The sequence below is a fragment of the Apteryx mantelli genome, chromosome 16 (assembly GCF_036417845.1).
Source record: "Apteryx mantelli isolate bAptMan1 chromosome 16, bAptMan1.hap1, whole genome shotgun sequence".
Classification (NCBI taxonomy): Eukaryota; Metazoa; Chordata; class Aves; order Apterygiformes; family Apterygidae; genus Apteryx; species Apteryx mantelli.
This window is the reverse complement of record NC_089993.1, coordinates 14934788-14952062: the sequence shown is the minus strand read 5'-3', so window position 1 is coordinate 14952062 and position 17275 is coordinate 14934788. Positions and strand designations below refer to the sequence as shown.

The 17275-nt window shown below is 35.6% G+C and overlaps 1 protein-coding gene across 1 annotated transcript in view; it reads right to left on the bottom strand.

Annotated features, from left to right (window-relative positions):
• The window catches only part of DNAAF5 (dynein axonemal assembly factor 5), a 33187-nt gene that overhangs the window by 12954 nt on the left and 2958 nt on the right, over positions 1-17275 (bottom strand). The window contains exons 5-8 of the mRNA XM_013950959.2: positions 10838-11070; positions 8717-8929; positions 6328-6471; positions 1034-1202 (exon numbers count right to left, since the gene is read on the bottom strand). Coding sequence (XP_013806413.2) covers positions 1034-1202; positions 6328-6471; positions 8717-8929; positions 10838-11070 — 759 coding nt within the window. The remainder of the gene's footprint in view (positions 1-1033; positions 1203-6327; positions 6472-8716; positions 8930-10837; positions 11071-17275) is intronic.

Sequence of the window (17275 nt, the reverse complement as noted above, 5' to 3'; positions counted from 1 at the left end):
AAAAATAGCTCTGGGAGCTGCTGTGTCAGACAGAAAACACAGACAATAGCATATTACCAGTGTGGGGTGCAAGCCAAAATGTTTGCCCAGACATCTTATGATTTATTTGCCATTAAGCAAAACAGAGACAACTGTCTAGAAGTTCCTCAGACATGGAAAGGGGAGTGCAAATATACAGAAATGTTGGCCACCCAGAACTTGCACGGAAAACCTTTTTTTTTTTTTTTTTTCCTACAGATGAAAGAAATTTGTACTTATGCTTGTTGCTGTGCAAAGTAAGATGGTGGGTGCCTCAAATATGCTTTTTGAAGCTTTTTTTCAGATTAAAAACTAAAAGCAGAAGATACAGTTAATTAAAACATATCCATCCACATTTAACTATATGCAATATAGATATCTGTAACAGAAGTAGATGTTTATATTCCCTTCATAGTCAACAGAAAAGAAAACATAAACAAACAGGAATTTCTTGAGAGTAATATTTTAATGATCTCAAAAGAGACGTCTAGGTCAAAAGAACTGACTGTCACTGCCTCCTTTGCCTATAAATGCAATTTGGAGAGCTGCCTCAGAGATATCTTCACTGTGGACATCTAAAGTTAGGTGAAATGCATCCCAAAATGTTTCACTAACCTATATGCAGTAGTGCATAGGATTACTAGTGTGTTCGGTAACATAAGTGAGGAAAGGTTTGTACAGAGACCTAGTATCTTTTATTAGACTAGTGACTAGGTGGGGGGAAGGAAAAAAAGATAAGATACATCTTTTTGCCTCCCTATGATCCATACCTATTTCATTAACCTGAAAGTTTAGTGTTACACAAATGTTTTTAATATACTTCTAGCAGTTGACATTCCAAAAGGCTCTGTGGCTGCATCGACATTTCATTTTTGCTTTTCATCATATGCTTGTGAAGTTTCTGAATATTGAACTACGTATTATAAAACACAATGTATCTGCATGCTATGGAGATTATTACTTTCTTTATTTTTTTAGAACTAGATGAGCCATCACACTACTAAATAAGTCATACCTGAATGAGTTGCGATGACATCTAACTGTAACAATTCTGGAGAATAGCAGGTCCAGCAGTTATGGGATACTGAAACCCATTCCATAAGCTGAATTATATGCTGTTTGTAGAGATAAAGAAAGCCATCCAGTTGCTGCACTTCAGCTAAGGAACACATTGTCTCCTCTACCTGTTAAAACCAGAGAAAATATATTTCAACTTAACTGGAATAATATTTAAAGAAAAAAAAAAAGCTTTCTAAAATATATGATTGTGCTGTTAAGAACAGAAGTGACAAGAAGATTTCTATATTCTCCTATTTGGATGATCATGATTGATATACAATTTCTTCCCATACTACATCTGTTTACTTTAAACTGAAGCAGAATATGTCTTGATTTCAAAAATGATTTCATATGGAACACAGCAACGCCATAGCAGAATGAAAGAATCTTTAAGCCATGTAAGAGCTTCTTAAAATGAACCAAATTATAAACCAGTTCCTATTAGATTAGTTTTAGAGCTGTAGTGATTTTTTCCTCAACTTTAAACACATATGTAAAGGCGATTTCTTATACCTACATCTAGCTGGATACGGCAGACTCCAAGAACTATTGCTGCTATGACACAAAGAGGAAATGGCTTTTTTTTTTTTGTTTTAAAATTATGTGAGATGCTATCTCTTTCCAGTAGCTGGGTGGCTTCATTATGAAATTTTCAACTTCTGTTACTTCGGAAAAATAGCAGAATTTACCATTACCTTTAAAATATCTTCTTATTTACATTTAGACAATTTATGAAAAAAAGCAGCAAATAAAACATGTACATAAGAGAACCACTAAATGAATGCCAGATATAGTCATGTTAGGTAAGAAAGTGTGTATTTTCCTAATCTTATGGCAGATGGATATAAACGCAGGGGTAAATTGGCTCTTACAGCTCCTGAAGACTCCTTACCAGACGCATAAAACTTCAGTAAGGAAGAGGATTAAAAGCATGACAAAAATCAGTATCTATAGTTTTACTGGTTTCGGCACACAGTGATAAAGAATAAGGAGCAAGACACAGTGAGACCCCCCACAGAGTAATAACATATGTCACCAGGACAGTCTCTGATTTTAGCAGTGAAAGGTGTAGTGCGGCACTGTGAGTAACACCATTTGACTTTAAGTGGTTCAGTAGAACTAAAAATTGTATTCATATTTTTAATATTTTTAAATTCAACTCAACCAGACAAGTTCACTAAAACATGTCTGGGACCTTTAGAATATTGTAGACTAATCACTTGCCAGACAAAAACATTATTATGAAAGTACCAGATGTGGAGAAAATGGATGATATTTCTAGGGAAAAAAAATATCATCAGGATTTGCTAAGGACAAAGATTATTCTTAAAGCAACTTTGTCTGCCTCAAGCATAATGGATTTCTTCTTCCTGGAAAAGTTCTGTCAGCCCGTCAAAATAAGTCGGGATAACTTGTATCTAAAATACTCACTTACCTGTAAATAAATCATAACATTTTACTTGAGAGAACGTGTCCAAGACAGAAACTGTTCTCCATCACCCAATAAACACTCTCCAACTCCTTCTTCTCTTTTCCCCCGTTAAACAACAAAAAAGGTACAAGGTACATGTACAAGGTACATTTATAAGCAAAGGATACAATAGCAGCACTGTTCATAGGTGGTTCAAAATAAACTATTAAGAAGTTTTGTGTGTGTAATAAAAAAATAGGAGAGAACAAGTTAAATCTACTGACAGACATAGGCATACTTTTTTTTATTCAGTCTTCTGATGCCTCTCAGTTCAAAATTTGCAAGTGTGATTTTATTTTCTATATTGGAAAGCTAGTGAGTTTAATGATGCATTATTTTCATGCTAATAATCAACACGTGTCTAAACAAGAACCAAGATAGCACAGCACTCCAGCAATAAGCATAAGGTAGGTACACACAGACAAATGTACATGTACTGTTCACACCTAACAGACTAACAGCTGATACAGCTTCAGTCTATTTATCTATATTATTTATCTAACCACAAACCATGATGTCTGATTGCTCAGTTGGTGGTCTTGATCCTTTTCCTTAAGACAAGCAACCCGAAGCAACTAGAAACACTGATGAACACCAAGCTGAGGGGCCAAAAATCAGGAAAGTAGGAAGAGTGCAACATTCACTCACAAGCAGATCACACTGATGGAATATCAGTTGCTGCTTCAGGTATCTCCCTGATCTTCTGTCTCCTTATATTATAGCTTGAATTGAGGTTCTACAACTCAAATATTTGAATAATTTGTTTATACTCAGAATCTTTTGATCCTAAATATGGAATTATTTTCTGAACAACAAATTTCTACTTGTAAAGCTAGATGTAATCTGTTTGTTCTATATAGTCTTAAACTATTTTAATAGGGACTTCTTGGCTTCTGCAAGTTGTACGACTCACTTTGAAGTCTTAGGATATTGAGTGACTGGAGTTTTTTTGTTTTGTTTTTTTTTTAAATCAAGCTGTATTTATCTTTGTGACAAACTTGAAATATTGCAATTATGCAGTCTTGCTGCCAGAATTCCTATCTGTCTAGCTGAAAGAAAGGCTAATGAGAACAAGGATTTTCATCCAAAGTACTGTCAACTTTAAAAATCATCTGTAAATGCAGGAACATCCTAAACCTTTAATAATCTTGGAAGATTAAATTTGCCATGTATGAAAACCAGGATTTATCTCAATAAAACTGCTTTCTTTGTAGGAGAATGCATTTGTAAGCTTTTAAATGGGCACTGTCCACTTTATAGATCACTGTAGGGCTAAACAGACAAAACATCCCAGATGAAGCTGTCCGAGGCTTACTTGGACAGGCTTTTTGTTTAAAAAGGAAAAAAAAAAAAAGGAAAGAAAAGGAAGAGCCAAAAAAACCCACCCTCACGCTGGCTTTCCTTGTGAGAGGTCTTTGTCCCGTACCTCTTTGTCCTGCAAACTCTTTCCAGTATTTGTTTTGAGCTTTGTTCCATTTTGCTTTATTTCAGAACAGTTTTCTAAGAGCGTGTCTGTTTGGAGGCAGCCTGCCAGCTATGGGGCCATAAATACTGATGGTCCACAGGCCTATGGAATACCATGCCTGGGAGCAACAGAAAAGGAAGCAAAAAAGCCATCACATTTAAGGAGCATTTTGGAGTGGGAAGGGAAGAAAATGAAGCGGGGGGGAACCTGGTTAGGTCATGATTACGCTGCATGAGGATGGCTTGGTGATTTATAACATAAAAGGAGTGAGATAAAGCTTAGACAAAAAGCTCCTCTATTATCAGAGCATCTACAGATAATCTTGATTTTAAAGCATTCCTACAACATTTAAACTTTTCGTTCAAGTGAGAAGGTAAAAGGTCAACCTCCGTAAAAATCAGTCTGCTGTATGTCTTAACATTAAAAACAAAAACCCCACATGCACACAGTTATGAAACTATCACTTTTGTAGGCTCATAGTGCTCTTGATCTAGTTGTAACTATAAGCAAAAGACTCATACTCGCCACAAAATAAAATAGAACTAAGGCCCTTCTCAGAACCAGCACAAATTCTAACTCTACGGGCCTTCAACCAAAGTTATAAACCTTCTCAGGATCTACTTTCCAAATTTCACCTCAGTATTCACTAGATCTGTTGACTCCTATCCACCCAAAACTTAAAAATAAATAATCTACGATGTCTCATTATATCCTTTGGAAGGGTTCGACAATAGCATTACTCCTTTTGTACCAAATCCTAACGCAAACCTGAACCACAGCCCAAGCCCAAGTCTTAATCATAATTCAGAAATGCACACACACATCAGAACTAACTTGAAACCAGGAGCCTTTGCTGGCACAAGCTCTCAGCTTAGTTTTGTGAGGCTGGAAAGATGCAGCCTCTCCTGCAGCAAACCATAATGTTGCTACTGATTCTATTCAATCCTAGGCTTAACCATTGCACATTAGCAATCATCAGGTATTCTGTGTCTGCTGGCACCAATCCAAACAGTGCTTTTAACCGAACCCCAGCAATCATCCAAATCCTGGAAGCTTTTCAGATCCAGTAAGAAATGTAGATCTTGAGCCTCTGCTGTCCTAAACTGCAACCCAAACTCCAAGCCTAACTCTGGTATTAACCATATACAATATGTACAGTGAGTTATACATACACTTGGACTAGCCAACCTTTCAGCATAAGAGCCCTACAAGACCTAACAAGAAAGTCAACCCTAAAGTTTCTTGCCACAGTAATATCCTTTCCTGTCACACCAGCTGGACTCAGGTATCAACCAAATTTCTGCACACCACACTTATGCAGGAGCTAATATGTGCCTTACAAACATCAGCATACATCCTAGTCTTATGGCACTTGCAAGACGCAACAATATATTCAGCTCTTTAGCCACCACTGTTGCCCTAGACTTTAACCTCAACTTTAATCCCATCCTACTCCTAGCATTGCCCTGTCTTCCAGTTCCATAAAAGAAAGAACCTATAAGACACTAGCCTCTGTCTCTACTAACCTTCATTACAGCCCTGTGGATTTGCAGGATCCAATATTAAACTGAGATCTTCAGACTGCTGTCTGGAAATAGCTGCAGCACCTAATGACCAGTTCGATCTGTTACTGGCAAAGCAGAAATGTCAATATTTTGACTGACAAAAGATAACATTCATAGATCTCTCAGCCTTCGCAGTTACTCTAAATATTAAGTAACCTCCAGAACAGTGCCAGATAGATATTTGCAGAGGGGTTTTATGGCTAAACACAGAATCCAAATCAGATGTGTAACCACGGAGTTTGGAGCATTCCCTCATGCTTTTTTCATTCCAATAGAGTGAATCTAAAGAACTTATATCTATATGTATATCCATTACATTTCTATACATTTCTATACATTTGAAAGATTGTTTGATACATTTAAGATGTACACACACACGTGTGTGTGTGAGCAGGTGAAAGGTAAACAATCCCCCAAACAAAACTAGTAGCTTAGTCCAAGCACATATAAATCAGATTTTAATGATTTGTGCTACTGGAGAAGTTGCCCATAACTGTTTTACTCAGATTAAAAACCAATGTAACTTCAGTCATGGAAAAGGATAGGGTCAGGCAGAGGGTACAGCCAAGGTCATATAAGATGAAATAACTTCTAATTCTATCAATCTTTGTCAATGAGCTCTTAGTAAGGATTCTTGAGGTTCAAAGCCTAACAGAAAGAAAATTAATTACAACTCTATTTAGACAAAATGTCTTATCAACAGTAAAAGTCAGAACTTTACACAAATATTAAAATAGTTCGTAGTTTACCTTTTCTTTAAGGTGCTGAGAACATGGTATTGCCATTACTGTCACCAAAACTTTCGTTAGCTGCAAGCTAATTTCTTTGCAGTCTTCCTGGCATACTTCAATCAATGCTTGTACGCAACAAAGCAACTGTTCCTTGTAAAAGACCTATTTTTAGTAAAAGCATAAAAGGTATTATGTTTTGTTAGAAAATATTACACATTCTCTTTAAGAGAGTGTTATGGCAAATGACAACAATAAAGTCTGAAAGTCATATAATTTACTACATTGGGAACATATCGACCATTTTGTGTTAGTTCTTTTGATGACCTGCATTTTGGTTTTGATGACCCATATTCTACTTTTTACAGAGCACAACATAATCTTCCTCTCACGCCTGTTGTTTCTATTTATCCTTTTCTGTTAACAAAATAAATGATCCTCCTCTTAATCACAGAATTGCTCCACTGTGAACAAAACATCAAATCATTTTGGAATGCTTATCAATAGTACTTTCTCATTCTGAAGTGCAATTTGTTAATTAATAATTAATTGTTAATTAATATGTGTTATATCACTTCCAAATATTGTTCTGTCCCTGACTTTTGAATGGAACAATAATGGTTAAATAAATAAAACAAGAAAACCTCATGGTCTGCTTTTATCTTGGCCAACTTATCCTGATTGTTGCAATATAATGCATGTTATCTTGATCCCACTGAAATAAATGGAAGTCAATATTCTTGTCAGTTTGCAATAACTTCTATGACTAAGTGCATCAGATATTCCATGATTCTGTCAGATTACATTAAACCTAGCATTACTAACAGAAGAGGCCATTGTTATAACCTCCACTTTCAAAAAATAAATGAAGCCTAGGAATAGGTTAACTGTAAGTGTTAATAATCTCATGGACATGGTCAGTCCTTAGCTAAACAGTGTCTGTGCACCATTCGCTCTCTAAAATAGAGAAGGATTGTTTTTCAAGACCAAAGGCTAGAACAATTCTGTCAAAAGCTTCAGCTGCAGATCAATGCGTCTACTGTGTGTAACGCTAAATGGAAGCGGTGAGCTTAAGACCTCATAGCAATTTTGCAGATGTACTCCAGGGGATTGTTATTGGAACAATCAGGTTATAGTGCTTCCAGTTATACGAGTTCCTCATCATCACAAGCTTCACGGAGATTAGGGTAAATTCTCTGCATCACTGATGCACATTCCATTAGGGAAGAACCTAATGAGGGAAGAACTTCAAACATATATCTTACATTGACTCAAAAAGACAGTTACACTAGATTCAGTCTACACACACGAATAACTTCCTTAAAGGGAAGTCTGAACCTGACACAAAGCTTTAAAGATTTTTCTGAAGACACAGTAGTGGGCCTTTTTTGGTTATCTTAAGAGTGGAGGCCTAACAGAGCTCTGCTGGAAAGCAAGCTGGGATTTCATGTATGGGGAAAATTGTAGGGATTCTTCTTGTGCATCTGTAACAGCTCTCTTCCTAGATCCTGACAACTCCTGGAAAAAGGAGTGAAAAAATCCTGAAAGTTAACAGTCTCCATTGAAGAGAAGCTCTTATCTCTTTATATAACAAGTAAGGAATATTCTTCAAATACTAGAATGAAAATCGTCTTCAGGCTCAGCCACTACTTATGTGTACATCTGGAAGCAAGTTTCTGATTTATGAAGGGTCTTCCTCCTAGATTCTCACTTAAAGAGAAGCAACCCAACCTAACAGCTTACAAAGCATGCTCTTAAAGGTACATGTAAGCATACTGGTACATACCTTTTAGAACAGAGAATAATAATACCAAAAATAATACAAAACAAGAGTAGACATTAAAAGGGAACCTTTCTTGGGAAACCTGACACACCAATCACTACTGACTGAAAAGCTGTCAGTCATTTTTACTTACGAGGATCAAAATATCTGATGTTGTTTGGACTGTGAACACAAGGCATTTCAAAAGACGGGTTAAATCCTGCCCCTGAATCAGCCTAGCTAGTTCTATATTAGTACAGCATACACTGAACAGCTGCTTCTCTCCCACCATGCTTCCTCATTTTCCTCCCACTATCCAAAGCAACTTATAGCAGTTCTCAAACTTGGACCCACATCTGCTAAGTGTGTGCTGAGACAATGGGTTGACAATAAGTTGTTGAGAATGAAAGAATAGATTTGACCAGGAGATCATGACTAGGAAAAGAATATAAGAAGGCTTAGGGAGCATAGGGAAGCTCCTGACTTTGTCTGAAACACATCGCCACAACTATATCCTGATACAGGGTAGGGTGGGTGTGCAAGATAGAGATAGGAAAGGGAGCAATTAGGGAGAACAAGGGAAAAAACAAGTTGAAGAACCACTGGTCTAAAACTTGTTACTGTTGTGGATTTTCCATTTATCCTTACCTCTTCAGATCTTCGACAGATCTCAGCTTTTGACAGTGCATTGCCAAGATCAGTCAAATGAGGCTTTAAGATTTCTTTTGGGCTACCACGAATCACTGCAGTTAGAATCATTACATAAGATGGCACAGGTGTTTTCTCAAAGGCTGATGTGATTAACCTCAAAGATACCTTAGGGTTGACAAACGTTCCAATCAATTCTGCTGCTTTCACACACTGAAAAAAGAACAATAATAACAACTTGAGGATTTTTCTGAAAATGAAGTCTGTTCAACATATCATGGCCTTTTTCTTTTTATGATTCCAGCTGTTATTTTAAATGCTTCAGCAATTGCCTTGTAGGCCTTTTCCATTAACTCAGTAATGATTATATGCACGAAAAAATTTTCTTGACATGAGCCATGAGTTCTACAGTTTCATTCTGTACTATGTAGTTATTTCTTTTCGCAAAGGTGAAGACTCAAAAACGCTATCAGATACTTATGGAGATGTGTTGTCCTCTTTCACATTTGCCATAGAGAAAGAAAAAGAATCTTAGTACTTCAAAACCAGAAAAAGGACAACATAATTTATCATTGAACAGTTTGCAAATATGAAATGATGCATTTTTATGGATCAATCTACTCATTTTAATGGGAGAGAGGGAAAAAAAAAAAAAAAGACAAGAGTTCTCCAGCGGGAGAACTCAAACACCTCATTTGGTATCATTAGGCTAGAGGAAGATGTGTACACTTCTCAACTTGGTGGCTGCTCTGAAATGGATTCTACTGTGACAAAAGATAGAGGAGATAATCACAGTATCCTCGGAGGCAGCGTCATGAAGGAGATAAAAAGTATTCACAGTCAGAATTTGCCGAGTCTTAAGTTTTGGCAGAGAGAAGAAAAAAATTAAAACACAAACCATCTCCTAAGTAGGAATTAAATCTCTTGGAAGCACTTGTGATGGGATTCTAAGAAAGTGGCAAGTGTGGTTGTAAAAAGGAGAGGAAAACTGTAGTAATTGAAAACATACTTTTGAATTTGTATCTATGGAAACAAAGACTGGGTAGGAAATTTTACCATGACAGCAGGACCATATAGGTTTATTCTTCTAATTACTTAAGGTTTTGTTATGTTTTATACAAGCACTAAGGAACTTGAAAACACATATTCACAGCAGCATAGTATCTCCTAATTCAGAGAGGGAGAGCATGAAAGAAAGCGCACGTAAGAGCTCACAGTCTGCATACGGCTCAAATGATAGCAGGAACCTAAAGAAAAGTGTAATTTAGGAAACCATTTTTTCTTGCATCCAGTATGTAGAACATATTCTACTTATTTCTCAAAACAGTAAAATCTGCTATTTTAAAAAAAATTTACAAGAATCTTTGGTTATACATATGTTCTCTTGCTTATATAGAGCTATGAACAATTTTTTTTCTTAAAATTGCAAAGAAAGTGTACATCACCTGTATATTCTCTGATAAATTTATCTAGTGTTTTCAACTGTGTGTTTTATTGATTTATTATTGACCAAAGCGTTGACAGCATCAACTGTCTGATAAACTATTAAGAGAAAAAGGATACTAATCATTCCTGTGCAAACAATGGAAAAAGAAAAAAGGCATTTTACAAGTAGTAACTGAAGTATTCAAACATTGAACATAGATATCACATAGAATAAACATGCTTCAATGTTTGGCTGGATTTATGGTTGGATTATGTAGTAGGAAGAGATAAGTAAAACTAACTAAAAAGGCCATGGACTGCTTTTTCTGCCTTTTTTTTTAAATGGAATTTGTTGCCCCAAAGCTTTTATACTTTAATCTGCTGCTTATGATTTTTATGACATCATTCATTATCACTGCTTTGCTGGGTTGGTATAGAAATTTAACATTATTTGAATAACTTCGTCATTGATCTTCATAACAATAATACAAGAATATATTTATTTTAGTGTAGTACATATAATATCCGTGTGTTTAACATCCACAAAAATATTTTTAAAATTTGAGCCTGATACTTCAGGCATGGGCAATTCCCAGTGAGCTACGGTAAGGTCAACACTCAGAAGACATACTCACAACTATTAAGGAAGGGGTCTTTATTTGAAATACTGTAGGTATTTAAACAGAGTAAACTTACATTCCTAACCACCTCACTTTCTTCATCCATGCATGCTCGGTACAAAGTTCTAAGCAGTAGCTCCATGTGTTGCGTTATATGATCCTCTGCATGTAACAATAATGTGTATAGAAGCTGAGATGCTTTTATTCTTGTGCTTTCAACCCAGTCTGTTATATCATGACAGAGACCTGGAAGAATTTTGGAGAGGTTTCTCGAAACAAGTTCCCGACAACCTAGTCCTGGTCGAGTCACTAGAAAAAAAATAAAAATATGTATCAAAGGAAAGCCAACACACATTAAGTCTTAGAAAAGTTCAAAGACACTGAGGAGAGCAATCATCTGCTTCAGCATGGAACAAATATTCCAACTGCTGCTGAGGATTTTACCTGTGCAAGCTGCATTGTCTTTAATATATGTTAAAAAAATTCAGACTCTACACAACTCAGAAAAGTTATCTATTTATTACTGGATGGTGATTTAGCTTATGTGTTTAAAGATGTTTACAGAAGAGGAAAAGGAAAAGAACTTAAATATGGGACATCACCCATTTTGGAAAATGCAGCTTAATAATTTCCTTTTAATCTTTACAGCAGCACAAATTTTCTCCATATTATAATTAATGACTTAAATATAATCTGAAGAAAAAAAAAAAAGGCAGAGGTCACAAGTACCACAAGGGACATGAACTGCAGCAAAACAGATGGTGTCAATTGTGCCCTCTAAAGGAAAAGGTTAAAAGTGTATCTAGCAATATGAAAGTAGAAAGGGAGGTTATCAGCCAAAGAACAGTCTGCAATACTGTATGTGAAAACAAAAAGTTAAGAAAATGGCACTGAAATTGGAAATTAAAAATTACAGTAGGAAACTAAAACTATTCTAAAAAAAAAAAAGAAAAAAAAATCCTGAATATTTATAAAAAAGAAACCACAACAAATCTTCACAAGAAAATCTGATTCCTAATGGTCTCTACAGGAGAATACATTTGTAGCAAGCAGTTGCATAGAGCTTTCTAAATACCGACATCTTGTCTATTAATAAGAGTTCTATCCCACTAAAGAAACCACTATATCACTTCACAAGGCAGCTAGAGAAAGTGATAACTACGACAGTATAAAACCTTATTCTGTATAAGTAGGGGAACAAGCGATATGGACATTTTCATGCAGATATAACTACCTATAAGAGTATACAATCTAACCAATCTAACCATTTCAGTTTAACCCTACCCCATACTATTACTTGCATGAGCACTGTGTAATACTATTGGTTGGCCCAATCTGTTACACAGTAGTCACACAAAATTCATAGTATTTTTAATCACAAATACTATAGTATCTCTTTGCTGAACTTTTTTTTTTTTTTTTTAAAGAAACAGCAGCTCATGCTGATGCATGTCTAATCTCTGATTTGCATATTAAGTGACGCATTTCAAAATGAAGTTAAGATAATCACAGAATAGCTGAGGTTGGAAGGGACCTCTGGAGATAACCTGGTCCAGCTCATCATAATATTTTATACAAAGTTGGAAAGGTGGAAAAGTGAGAAGGATTTGTGGAGTTTTTTTTTTTTTTAATTAGATTACATATGCCTTGTAAAGTCTACAGATTTCTAGAGAAATAATAAACTTATCTTTCCCATCAAATGCTGACTGTTCTGTCTGGTAATTATCAGACTTGCGTCTTAGCTTATTTATAGCTCACTGAGACTCAGAGAAGCAACTTGACCAATACAACAAGCAGCTATCGTGCCACCGTTGCTGCACTTTACACACCAAACCGCATCAGTGCTTTCCAAAGAACTGCGACTGACTTTCTTCAATTACTTTTTCTACAGCTGAGTCTTTTTTCTTTTTAAAATTGTACATGTTAAAAAAAAAAACTCTTAAAAAAAAAAACCCAAGAAATTTATTATTGCCACCTGCTACATTCACATACTGTTTTAAGAGAAAATTTATTCATTTTGAGCTATCAAAAAGACACACTGAATATGCCATTACACATTATATTCCTGATATCGAGTTCTCGTTGTAAACTCTCGGAAAGGAAATGACTGAGTTATCTCAGAATATTTGCCTGCATTGGTCCTTGTAGCTACAAATGCTAAGAGGAAAATTGACTAAAGTAAGCGGTATGACAAATACAAAAGGCTTAAAAAAATGCCTATGAGATACTTAGAGTAAAAAAACCAAAAAACAAATATCAGGACATGAATTGCTACTTTGGATTATGACAACTGACAATGAATAGCAAAAAGTCAAATCAAGAAATCAACTTGAGACAACAAACGCAGATTGACGGCCTGTTTGACCTGAGGCAGAATTTTGCTTAAACAATTTGGACCATTCTTTATCAGCAGTTTCCTTCATTTCAGATGTTCGAATGCAGACATTTACCCCTGTAGCTACTGCTGTCAAAGACCTCCCTGCTATGAACTGTCTGCACCTGTACCCTAAGGCAATGATTGCTGCTGCTCAGTGGAAAGCTGCTCAGTTGGCTGGATGGCACCTAACATGGGGTCTGCCTCTGCTTTTCCTCTGACCTGCAATATCTGTCATCCTGAGATCAAAGCACAGTGAGGATCATATGTCAGGTTGAGAGTAGGAAAAAGATGGTTAAGTAAAATGTACTATAACTCAGAATTGTAAAAAGATATTCCTGGATGTTGAATGCTCAGCTGTAAGTCAGAAGAAATAGTGACAAAGTGTTAACATACATCATCATCCTATTATACAAAAATTTGAAGTGTGTGGGTGGAAAAAAAAAAAAGAAAAAGAAAAGAAAAAAAGAAAAAGTGGGGGGAGGGGGTTAATAACAATTCATCTATAGACTAATGGTAGTAAGACACCACAAATTATTACTTGGAATTAAGGCACAGTAGGCTCTTTGACATCAAAGTTTTATATCTGTAAGGTTAAGTAGCCAATCATCCTCTCAGTTTTCTTCTCTTTTGTCACGTAAAGCTCGAGTATTAATAAGAGATGCAATTTGGAAGCAGAGATAAGCAGCTGGAAATTATACCTTAAAGTTATCGTTAACTCAGGACTCAAGTCCAAAATTACCAGGTCATTTCTTTAGAATGTTCTGTAGTTATGTATATATAATTACAGCCAAGCCTTAACTGCACAATTTCAGCAAGCAAGATGCATGACAAGTCAATTAAATGCAGGGCTGGAGTGATGCCCAAGTTTGTGAAGCATATTTATTAGGCTAAGAAGATTATTTCAGTCAGCTCAAAAGCAATGATTGGTTGGTGAAGTAGATCTCTCTTCCATCTATCAAAATTCTATTGAAGCAATTGCATGGAGAATGCACTGGAAACAATAGGCAAGTAAATGGAAAACAAAGCTTAAATATTAACTATAATTTGGACCAGTTCCACTTCCATGACAAGACTTAGCATTTTTTTTAATGTATCAATTTAATTCATGAAATAATTGATAAGTTCCCCTTTCTAAAAATGGTCTAATACACACACACACACACACGCTGTAGAGTAAAAACAAACAACATACAGAAAATTAGCGGTATTAGCAATATAAACAGTAACAACTGTTTCAAGGACTAGCACTTTAAGCCTTTTCTTTCACTGATCCTTCCTCTTCCTCTCCTTCACTCATCTGAGTACAGGCAAACTGCAGTGTTTTTCACAGCTCTTGAGACAGTTTTTGTGACCTTTCAGTATCAAAACATCAGCCACAATGTCATTAAAAAGGATAAGCACATTAATGACCTACACTGTCTCATGGCCATTACAAAACAAGTGATTGGAGCTTAAATGCTCAACTTCAGCACTTTATATATGTCAAAAAAATCTCTCTCTCTATATATATATATATAATATAAAAAATTATCTAACTAGCAACAAATGTTTCTCCCATCACTGGTGGAAATAAAAGCATTCCTTACCACTTACAAGCTCCTAAGGTAATATTATAACTTACATCATAGAGTAAGGGAAAAAAAAAGTTATAGAAAGAATAACAGATCAACTTGACTGTCCTCAAAGCAAAACAGTTCTGTCAAACCAGTCAGCATTATGAAGTGCTTCCCCTTTCATTCAAGCATTACTGAGTAAAACAATTCTAAGAAAGTATAATTTCAAAGGAGAAAGGACTCCGGAACCCACTGTCATGGAAAGTATTTTGCTGCTGGGGATTCTGTGAAGTGATTGTCAGGTAGGCACAAGTCAAGCATGAACCTGTTCTTTCACACCCAAAGAGTTTTTGTTCTATTAAATATAAGTATAGAAATCAATAAGTGACCCATTTTAATCCTCTCTCTCACCAACAGCCATATGCATGTTTTTAAACATTAACTTTGTGAACCTGAGACAGGAAACAAGCTTCATGCCACTACAAACATAGCATTTAAAAAGCTACCTACAAATCATACCATGCTAAAAAGTAATGTCAGTGCTGTATATCTTGTTTTCCATGGATAACAAAGGAAACTACTCTTTCTATTCCCATGTCGTTCACATAAGCTGGTAGACTTTATATCTAGTGTCTTGCAGCAGAGTTTGAAAACATTTTAATGCAAATTTTTCTTCCATGCAAATTCTTTGGACCATTAATGTTGTGTCTTGTTTTCATTATTCAAATAATTAATAAGGCTCTTTCATTCTGCCCTCCCTTTCCATCATCTCTATGACCCTTTTCCATCTGGCTGCTGGCTTATGTAGAAGTTATTGCTACTTTCTGCTTCACTGTTTTATCTCTTTTTCAATGCAGGCATTTTCATTTCTCTCACTCAAAATGCATTTAGGGATTAATGGAAAAATGGATTTCATTGCTGAACAACAGTTTTATATATATTAGTGACTGGAAGTGGCAATAAATTCCATTCTTCATTTTTTGCAGGCAAGAAAGCCTGCAAACAACTTCTCTCAGTGAATATACTTTTTTGTTTGTTTTTTAAATGTAAATTCTCAGAGTTATTGTTGGAATAGCATCTACAAGAATATCTTAGTCCTAAATTACTGTCATTGAAAAAAGTGTGACAACAGAAAAAATTTCAAGCTAGATGACCAGATATGATTCCCAAAGTCAAAGAATCTAAAAAAAGACTCATTCAATGAATTCTGCATTTTCAGTAAAATAAGGAAGTAGTAAATGCTAATTAATCCTATATAGGTGAGGGGAATGCCTAGGTCTTTCGATACAACTCCTGACTTTTCAGGCAACTAACTTATAATCCCATTCACTTCCCAATTACTGAGATTTTTTTTTGCAGCTCACAGAAGGCTAGAAAGCTTGTATTCTTCTGTTCTATGCAAAATAAAATTCTGCACAATCATAATATTCTATCCATAATTACAATATAGTACCTTAGAGATTTTGAAGTTTACTTAAATAAAAAGTTACTTAAATGAAATGTGACTCTCTTCAGAGCCGAAATGATTTTTACAGAGGGGGAATTCCTTCCCAAAGCTGTATGTATCACTACTACTTATTTCTTCTTTATCCACAAGTGACCATTCAGTGATAGTCCATGCTGGCTCAGTGCTTATTGGGCAAACTTTTAATTCTAGGTCTTGTTATGCACTTAGTCACTCTGTTGTCTTGCCTGCACTTCCAGGAATGAAGTACTCAGATTCTAACAAATGACATTCTGAACAAATTTTAACTAATAAATTAGTGACACTTCACTCATGTATTTCTTTTTTCTCTAGCCCATTGGGTCAAACTCACCTACTACAAAATCTAGGCAATCTTAATTACATCAAGGGTTCATATGTTCCATTGTGTTTATTGAGGGGGGACGGGGGGCCTGCTATATACAAAAAAAGAAGAAGAAAAAAATCATCAAGGCCTTGCCCATAAAACAATTTAATTAGCAAAAAGTTTAATAATAGCTTGATTTTAAGCTTCTTTCTCCCTTCCCTCCCCTCCTTTCCTGTTTTTGTTAACAACAACAACGGGGGGTTGTTAACTTCAGAAGCAAGTTTAAAAGGAGCAGCCTATCTAAGGAATAAATTCTGTTCTCATAAAGGAAAAATAAAAAACTGGAATTGACATTGTTAGGATAGGGAAGAAATTCTCTCTCCTATCTATGAAAATCATTTAAATACCAATACAAGCTGTTGCTCATGCCAGTCACTAGGTCTGCCTAAAGCAAAGGTGGCCTAATTTTACCATTTGCTTAAAAAAAACCATAAAAATTTCCTGAAATAAAGATATTTATCAATAAATTGTGTACGTGTGTGTTTGGCAGAATCAATATGTATTTTTTCCTGGAGGTAAAACAAACAAACAGACAGACAAAAGCAAACAAAACATTGTTTATATAGCCTCAATTCCACTCTATGGAAAGCATTAGTACTCTGACAATGTTTTGGGGAGGTGGGGGGACAGAAACAGGATGGAAAACCGAAAGAAGAAAAATTCTCACTATGCAGTTTAGGGCCTGAGTACTCTTCCCTGAAGATCACTTTCGCCACTGAACACCACTATGTCTT